Source organism: Heptranchias perlo, chromosome 10 (genome assembly GCF_035084215.1).
Source record: "Heptranchias perlo isolate sHepPer1 chromosome 10, sHepPer1.hap1, whole genome shotgun sequence".
NCBI lineage: Eukaryota > Metazoa > Chordata > Chondrichthyes > Hexanchiformes > Hexanchidae > Heptranchias > Heptranchias perlo.
In genome coordinates this window covers 18,460,839-18,470,709 of record NC_090334.1, presented here as the reverse complement: position 1 = coordinate 18,470,709, position 9,871 = coordinate 18,460,839, and the positions used below count along the sequence as shown (strand labels likewise).

The 9,871-nt window shown below is 43.4% G+C and overlaps 1 protein-coding gene across 1 annotated transcript in view; it reads left to right on the top strand.

Moving 5' to 3' along the window:
• The first annotated feature begins 937 nt into the window (after positions 1-937).
• Positions 938-9,871, top strand: part of LOC137326307 (tetratricopeptide repeat protein 9A) — an 82,176-nt gene continuing 73,242 nt past the window's right edge. The window contains exon 1 of the mRNA XM_067991273.1: positions 938-1,556. Coding sequence (XP_067847374.1) covers positions 1,145-1,556 — 412 coding nt within the window. The 5' untranslated portion in view covers positions 938-1,144. The remainder of the gene's footprint in view (positions 1,557-9,871) is intronic.

The following is a 9,871-nucleotide window of genomic DNA, read 5'->3' as shown; positions in this document are numbered from 1 at the left end:
GAATACAAAAGGTGCAACAGACCAGAGGGAGTGAGATGCATGCAGCAAGAAAGCATAAAGGAAAGAAATAGAGGGGGAGATACAAACAGACGGGTGTTAACTGTGAGCTTGATATTTGCATTATTTTCCAGCTTGCTAAAAACAAAAAAAAACTTGCCAAAAAGTAAAGATTGCCGTGAGACAGTTGAATTGTTTGAAATTAATATCTATTTAAAAGTGTCCGCAGGCAGACGCACCGGTGAATCATACAAACCTGGGAGATCCCACGATGGCTGATTGGTACCGATCTGGCTCAGTTGGATTGGGAGTGAAGGTGCCGAACTGGCTTTGACTTCACCGAGAGAAGGAGTAGGGATAGTTGGCCGGTGCTCCCACTCCTGATCATTGCCCAACTACCCTCGGTGGAGATGGCACGGTTTTTTTTGGGGGGGGAGCACAGGTTGAGGGCAGAGCTAGGCTCGGCTGAGAGGGCTCCCGCGGGGCACATCGCCCATTGACAAGTCTTTGTCCAAGTCCGTCCACACATTGGGAAAAAAAAACCAGCCACCTGGGCAACACGGTGCAGAGCCATCCCCCCAGCACAAAACACCTTCAGAAGTGCAGCAAGGGGGAACATGAAGAAGTCTAAGGATGGGGCCACTCCTAAAGCTTGTCTCAAAACTATTGATTTAAAAAAGTGACTGTGAGATTTATTAAATAAATAGTAAGGTGGGCCAATCATTCCATGGAAGTAGAGCCAATCCCGGCTGAAATGTCGGTGTGTGGAGAGTGTGGGCTCGATGAACTCGCTGTAATGGTGAGATTAGATTTATTTGCCTTGGCTGCCCCTGCCTGTTACTCTTTCTTTGATCTGTGAATTTTCTAGACGCTTATCGCTTTAATTAGACACTGCATCAGGTTGGGATTACGTGTGGATTGCTCCAGCTCTTCCGGGTCAGCAATACAGACCCAGGCATCTCCCCCCCCAAAAAAAAATAAAACACACACACACACACAGCACAACACGGCAGATCGGAGCCAGCGGTGGACAATTCGAGTGAGCAGAGCGAACCAAACACCCACCCACCCGGGAACTGATCAGACGGTCTGTTTCCTCGCTGCTCTCAGCACCATGAAACAGATCGGCGGCAGCAGCAGCTAAGAGATGGAGGATAAAAACCCACCTGGCGTCAGGCACATCTCCAACCCTGGGCGACCAGGAGATGTTGGCAGACCAGGGGGAGGTGGAGGAGCAACTCTGAGTGTGTCCAGGTGCGATCTGAGTGTGAACAAGGGCGATCACAGCCAGTCCGACCCGCAGGATACCATCCAGAGAGCGCTGGACTTCAAGAGCCAGGGGAACCAGTGCTACAAGGAGAAGAAATTCCGGGAAGCCATCGGCAAGTATCACAGGGCTTTGCTGGAGATGAAGGGGTTCTTGGCGGTCACCGACCCCGAGTCTTCTTCCTCTGCCGTTCAAGTGCACCCTGCCACGGGGAAATCGTCAGTAAGATTGACCGAGGAAGAGAGGAAGGTGGTGGAGAACAGCGAGATCGAGTGTTACAACAGCCTGGCAGGTGAGTCTCTCCCGAGGCTTGGCTGCGTCCAAAGCCCGGAGGTGATGGTTCATGTCACAGTTTATTGCCATGTTTTGACAAGAGTGTTCACCCTTGATTAAGGAGGGAGGAGGTGGGTTACCTCCATTAATTGACCCTTCAGCAGGATTATTTTGAGCTGCCCGTATAATCCAGGTAGCAGAAAGGGTCCCCTGGAGGCAATGAACAGGGCAATAACATAATTGAAGGTAGTTTGAGGAACACAAACCCTGAGATTGAAGCTGAAGTGGTTTACACATCCTGTAAAACCTAAGATTGTGCGAATCTCGATAACTCCCTGCTACCCGTTCCTTTTCATTTGATAACCCATACTGTATTGGGTGTTGATATTTGCCAATATGGTTTGATAACCCATACTGTATTGGATGTTGATATTTGCCAATATGGTTTGATAACCCATACTGTATTGGATGTTGATATTTGCCAATATGGTTTGATAACCCATACTGTATTGGATGTTGATATTTGCCAATATGGTTTGATAACCCATACTGTATTGGGTGTTGATATTTGCCAATATGGTTTGATAACCCATACTGTATTGGATGTTGATATTTGCCAATATGGTTTGATAACCCATACTGTATTGGATGTTGATATTTGCCAATATGGTTTGATAACCCATACTGTATTGGGTGTTGATATTTGCCAATATTGCTTGATAATCCATACTGTATTGGATGTTGATATTTGCCAATATGGTTTGATAACCCATACTGTATTGGGTGTTGATATTTGCCAATATGATTTGCTGGGGTATCATGAGAGGGTGACTCCACTAAGTGTAGATTACATCCAGTGTCGTGAGACCAAGTGCACCTTTCGAGATCATGATATCTGTAGAAGTGATTCACAAGGATATTATTCAGTGAAATACCAGGCTATTCCTTACCCCATGTATGTGATTATCAAATCCAGATAAATAAGTTCATGCCCTTGGAAACAGAAATTCTGTACTTTGAGAACCAATAGAATATTACAGTTTTATTTTGGATCAAGTACAAGTTTGAGTTTATTCAGGCTTGGTTGAAAACTATAATTATACCATTTCAATATAGATCATGTATTTCAAGGGTGCTGGTTTCATCTGCTATTAGTACCGACCAGTGATTTGGCACAATTTCCAAAGTGGCGCAAAAAGCAGTTTATAACACGCACAAGTAATGCAAGATAGACTACCCAAGCATGAAATATAAAACAATGGATGCAACAATCTTTCTGCCATTGCTGCACTATGCTTAAAGCAGCCCCATGCCTGTGCCCACCCACCCATATTGTCGCTACATGTCCAGTAGGTACAGGCAAGGTCTGCTGCAGTATTGATGTAGGATTTGTACCAGGCTTTAACTCTGAGCCATTGTTATTCACTGGGTACAATCTGTATGTTCTGTGTTATGAATATTTCAAAAGAATATATTAGCAAAAGGCCTAATGGTCTTTGGGTAAGTAGAAAACTTCCAAGCATACACTGGATCAAAATGCTGATAGCTTGTAGAGTTAAACGGTTTGGATTTTGTGCTTATAAATCAATAGCAACACATAAAGCAGGCAGTTAGTGCTTGCATGCAAACTCATATTATGTCAAGCAGAGATCACGCATTAATCAGTGTGACCGTTTGTATTCAAAATAAATAAATTGACACATGGTGCAGAGAAACTTCAATGTGATCACAAGCAACTCCGATTGGGAACTGGGAAGATTTGGTTCAATTTACTACAGCAGTAATAACAGCTAGGCACTAGACTGTCAAGGAAGTTAAAGCTAATTTTTAGATGCCAGCCAGAGTTATATCTAATCCTCCATCCAACTGTCCAAGAGGTGGTTGACCTGTCAATTAGGTACTGCAAGCAGCTTCCAAGCCAGCTTGTGGATATAAGTGATTTTTTAAAGCTGCTGCAGTACAGATTTTGTATGAATAGATGTCACTAGTACACATTTGATGTAAAGTTTAGGTCATTCCCCACCAATGTACAATCTGAAGATAAGCCTCGTTGATGTCCAACATTATGCAAAATGTGCAGCTGCTTTATCTGGTTCGGTCTTCTGATAAAGAGTTGAAGCAAGTCTAAACTTTGCCAAGTCTGTAAACAGAGGGGTGCGTGATGGCCTGATTGGTGAAATGGTAATGTCATCAACTCACACCTGTTTGCTACAAATATTTAAAGTTGAAGTGACACTAAATTGTAAAGATCACATCGCAGCAACAGTCTGCTCCAGCAGTCATCATGAGCAGTTAACCTGCTGGAGAACTGCAAAATCACTCTACATTTCTATATGAAATAAAATGATCCTATGAATCTACAATCAAAGGTAGTGATAATGAAGGGCTTCAATTGACCTAGGACCATTGTAAAATACATAAGTGCATGGCTTCACTCTGCCTCCGAATATCGTTCAGGACTAAAACTGCAGCTGTGACGTCAGAAAAATCATAGACTGCAGTAGAAAATATAAGTTTTAAATATTAAAAGAAAATCTAATAGCAATGATAGAACATCAGTGGAATTTATATAACACTAGAGGATCTTCCGGTGTGCTGCATACAGATGCACTGTACTCTGGAGCTTGGTTGCAATGTTTAGCTGACTCATGTACTCTCTGTGGGGAAGTGGTGTGAATAGAGAAATACAGGTAATGTAGATACTTGGAAATTCTTGAGGTCACTTAGAGTAGATCCTTGTAAATTTCAGGCTGCAAGTCAGAAGAACCCAGGCCTGTGAAGTCAATGGAAATGAAAATCGAGAGAGGCATATAACGGACGGCTGATCCGATATCTCCCTTTTATACTATCGCCAAAAGTTAAAATTACCCCCAGTGAGTGTTGGCAGGAAAGTTAACCATAGGGGAATCACATCCTACCCTCACTTGATATTCACTCACCTGCACTTTCCAGCAGAGGTCAGGAGCAGACACCCTGGCTGAATATTTCCCCTCCCTAAGGCCAATTGAGGAAAAAATTAATAGTGCTTTGACTGCCACTCCAACTGAGGTGGGTTAACATAGCACAGACCTAGGATCAAACCAGCGTCTTTTCCTATTCTGTATGCCTCAGTTCCACTCGAGGCAACAAATTTATCAACTGAGCCATTAGGGGAGCTGGAATCTGAATATGTAAATAAATATCTGTGACCGGCTTATTGGAAATAGTGCAGGCGAAGACTCCAAACTAAATGCACTGACTATTAGGTCTTGCACCTGCTATGTGCCAAGAAGCTCCCAATTCGTTTTGCACATACCAACATTCTAACTTCTTTAAAGACAGACTTAATATGCATACAATTAACAATATATCTGCTTTAAAACTAGGTCATACAAACTGAGCTGAGGTACTTTTCTCAGATTGGAACTGGGATGAATAGAATGACATTACATTGGTGCAAGATCATTATTCCTCCAGTGTTGACGTCCTCCTGTATAAGACTATCACCTTCAGATCTCTTGCTTCCATTTCATTTGCTTATAGTTGCATTTTCATCGGCTGTGGCCTGATTTCCATTTTCCCTTATTCCTACTTCAGCACACCTATCTGATTTTCTTCATTGTAACTTAATTCACAAATTCTAAGATCAATTGCATTGCACCCTGAATATGCATCATGGTCCTAACCTTAGATTGTGATAGAGCAGTTAGTGAATAAGATGCTCTGTTTAGATTAGCATGTGTGCATTATCAGTAAAACTGCTTCTGTTGGGTCCTGAATGACGACACCATTTGTTTGCCTGAGTGCAGGCTCAAGCAGGCTAGGAGTGCCAATGGTTTGAAATCCCCACAGGATATATGAACCTGTCTGTGTGTGTGTGGGGAGGTGGGGGGGGGGAATACAGAGATAAAATGCAGCAGAGGGTTTGCAAATGCTGTAACAGAGGCACTTGTGTTGATGAAGTCTGCAGGATGGAAGCAGTTCACTAGATGGCGCTCCTGTGTCAGAAAGTTCCCCTCCACACCGTGTTACAAATCCTCGGCAATACTGCACGCTCTCACCATAGTTATCACCGTGGCAAAAATAATTGGTGGTATTTAGACCCAGAGGGTAATCAAACCAGGACACTGTACCCTTGCCAATAGGCACTTTTGCCATTACCTTGAACTATCTCACTAGGAGGAGGGAGGCAGACCTTAAGATAACTCAAAGATAGTGCCCGGTGCAGTTTAAAAGACAAATTCCCGCTGGTCATGAAAGACAGCAGTTAATCCAGAAAGAATTCTCACTTCCTGAAAGGTGGTCAAACTGATGCCCTACTACCGTAAGTGAGAATGCCACACTTTCCCATCAACCTCAGTGGGAAATACATCCATTTCAAAAAGCTGCTTGCTTGTGTTTTTGTACGGCAAGTTGTCTAATTGATTGTGAGTGAGTGTGTGTTTGTGTGTGTGAGTGTGCGTGTGTGTGTGTGTGTGTGAGTGAGTGTGTGTATGTGTGAGTGTGTGAAGTGAGTGTGTGAGTGTGTGTGTGGAGTGAGTGTGTGTGAAGTGAGTGTGTGTGTGTGTGAGTGTGTGTGTGGAGTGAGTGTGTGTGTGTATATGAGTGAGTGTGTGTGTGTGGAGTGAGTGAGTGTGTGTGTGTGTGAGTGAGTGTGTGTATGTGTGAGTGTGTGAAGTGTGTGTGGAGTGAGTGTGTGTGTGTGAAGTGAGTGTGTGTGTGTGTGTGGAGTGAGTGTGTGTGTGTGAAGTGAGTGTGTGTGTGTGAGTGTGTGTGTGGAGTGAGTGTGTGTGTGTGGAGTGAGTGTGTGTGTGTGTGTGTGTGAGTGTGTGTGTGGAGTGAGTGTGTGTGTGTGGAGTGAGTGTGTGTGTGTATATGAGTGAGTGTGTGTGTGTGGAGTGAGTGTGTGTGTGTATATGAGTGAGTGTGTGTGTGTGGAGTGAGTGAGTGCGTGTGTGGAGTGAGTGAGTGTGTGTGTGTGAGTGAGTGTGTGTATGTGTGAGTGTGTGTGAGAGTGAGTGTGTGTGTGAAGTGAGTGTGTGTGTGTGAGTGTGTGTGTGGAGTGAGTGTGTGTGTGGAGTGAGTGTGTGTGTGGAGTGAGTGTGTGTGTGTATATGAGTGAGTGTGTGTGTGGAGTGAGTGTGTGTGTGGAGTGAGTGTGTGTGTGTATATGAGTGAGTGTGTGTGTGGAGTGAGTGTGTGTGTGGAGTGAGTGTGTGTGTGTATATGAGTGAGTGTGTGTGTGGAGTGAGTGTGTGTGTGGAGTGAGTGAGTGTGTGTGTGTGAGTGAGTGTGTGTATGTGTGAAGTGTGTGTGAGAGTGAGTGTGAGTGAGTGAGTGTGTGTGTGGAGTGAGTGAGTGTGTGTGTGGAGTGAGTGAGTGTGTGAGTGTGTGTATATGTGAGTGTGTGAGTGTGAGTGTGTGAGTGAGTGTGTGTGTGTGAGTGAGTGTGTGTGTGTGTGTGGAGTGAGTGTGTGTGTGTATATGAGTGAGTGTGTGTGTGTGGAGTGAGTGAGTGAGTGTGTGTGTGTGAGTGAGTGTGTGTGTGTGTGTGGAGTGAGTGAGTGTGTGTGTGTGAGTGAGTGTGTGTGTGTGTGTGGAGTGAGTGTGTGTAGAGTGGGTGAGGGAAAGAGTGAGGGAGAGGTTGGATCCCTTTCCATTTGGCGTGGTACTGTTGTCATGGCGACTGCCTGGCTGTGATTGGTCATCAGTCAAAGCTGTAACAAAACTCCTTCTGCTTTTTTTGCAGGTTCTTATCATTGGAAGTTTGAAGGTTTCCAATTAATTCTGGCCAGTGGAAGGTGGAATTCTCAGAGCTGTCAGATCTAGATAGCAGTTAATGGGAATCTAGCTACAGTGGGCCATGAACCTAGAACGTGAGCATCACTGCTTTAAAAACTGACTAAAGTATTGAGGCTCTGAAGCTTTGCTACTTATCCTAGTTGTCGCCATGGAAATTGTGAGCAGCCAATTAGAAGGCACCCCGACAAGATACATTTATAAAATATGCACATGGGACCTTAATAGTGCTTTTGCTTTTTATTTAGTGAGTTAAACTGCAGTCACATTTATTTAAATATTTGCATATGCATTGCAAGCTTTGATTAATAGAAGCTGCAGCATTAGCGAACTGAGCACAAAGAGCAGATTTCCATACGGATGAGACCCCTTTCGAGGGAAAGAGAGACAGCCTCAACAGACAATCCTGAGGGTTCAGGGTTAAAATGCTACAGACAAATGTTTTGTGCTTTTAAGCCTTGACCGATGATATAGTTGTAATCCTACCCACCTCTTCCTTCTTTGGGACCCCCAACCTGGAGAGGAAGGAGGGACAGTCTTTAGCTATACACTTCTCCACAGCTGCCTCCACCATAGCTAGTGCTGGTCTATCACAGTCAGTAGGAAGCCCAATTAGCAGGGCGGGTTAGATAATTGAGTCAGTATTTAAACATCAACAGCCTGAGTCATCAACCATGGATTTTTTTTTTAATGTGATTTTACTCTTGTGTCCAAGTGAAATAAGTAGATCCAACAGTTAGGCATAGAAATTACTGTTAGATCAGCGGCCGAATGCTTAACAAGTTGAGATGACATTCCTCTGTTGCTGTTTTAAAGCACACGGTGCTATGGAGCAGCCCAAAATGTAAATGGGACAGATTCCATTAAATAGGTTAACGTTGCCACTAAAATAGCGGACAGAGGAATATCACACAAGTGCGTTTACCATTCACCTGCTGTTACTGGCAAGAATCATTTCTAGGCTTTAATGGGTTCCCCTGATGACCTAATGGGTGAATTCACTCTGTAATGTATTGTGCTTGAGATATATATTGAGATATATTTGAAAGATTGACTAGTGACAGAGTCATTGAACGAGCAGAAGAAAGGAGAGAAGTGATGAGGCTGATTATGATGAGAAAAATTACACATCGTGGCAAAGTATTTTGGAGTCGCCAGGGTTTGTTACTGCCTGGGATCAACTCAATGCTGTGAGGATTCAGGTAAACTTAGGGAAAAGAAAACAACAAGGAATTATGTTAGAGGAATTATGTTGGTTGGGGGGGTGGGAGTGGGGTGAAGTATTGAGTGGGGTGTCCCAAAGGCTCAGTGCTGGAACCACTTCTGTTTCTAATCTGCGCAAATGACCTGGATTCAGAAGCTCAATGAAATGTGGTCAAACCTCCAGAGGATGCCAGACTGGGAGGGGCAGTGGAATTGGAGGAAGAAGCTCAGAAATTACAGTAAGAACTGGACAAATTATGCAAATGCACAGAACAGTGGCAGATAAAATTTACCACAGACAAACGTAAAGAACTGCATATAAGGAAGAATAAGCGATGTATTCCAAGAATAGTGTTGAACTAGCTAAGGATGAAGTTGAAAGAGTCTTTGTAAATGACGTTACACATGCTCAACCAATGTAGAGCAGCAATCAATAAAGCCCAAAAATGTTGAATTACACAGCCAAAATAGTAGACTATAAGTCAGAAAAAGATGTGAGCAAACTGTTCAGGCCACACCTTGAACACTGCGTCCAATTCTGGTTGTCAAGACACAAGAGGGCCATTCAAGCTTTGGAGACAGACAAGAGCCACAAGGCTGATCCCCAGTGTCAGGGGTCTGAGTTACTAGGAAGGACTGGAGAGACTTCGGCTTTTCAACCTGGAAAAGAGGCGTCCCACGAGTTATATTAGGTACTTGTGGGAACTGAAGAGGTAAATCGGAATCTTATTTTAAATTTAATCATGAAGATAAATTTAGGACCAATATCAGGAAATTCTTTTCACGCAAAAATAATCAACATGTGGTATAGACTTCCAGATAGAGTAGAGGAGGAGAAAATTCTGGAAGGATTTAAGAAACAATTGGATGCTGAAATAAGGAGACTTTAGGATCTTTCTAGATTAATGAGTTTAGATGGTCCGAACAGCACCTTTCATCCATAAATACCTTGATAACATGTGAATAGGCAGGCAATGAAAAACACGGTTAGGTTACTTGATGGAATTGGCAGGTGTAACAATCAATGCAAAGGTGGACAGTATGGATTGTGCTGGTCACTGGAGTGGAGAGGGTACACAGAGAGAGAAAGATAGAGAAAGAAATAGAGAGAGAGAGAGAGAGAGGTACCAAGCCATACATTCCTTCCCTCTTCTTTCTCTTGACTGTATCCTCGATTTCAAACAATGAAATGGCTGAATATCGCCAAAGATTAGAAATAACGTATTTCATATAACAAATTTGAATAACAAGATTGCTGCAATCAGTGCAAAATAGTTGCAACAGCAGTAATGGTTTAGAATCAGCGATTAAGCCCACGGCACCTGCCTAAGATCTCAGCCAAGTCTTGAGTCT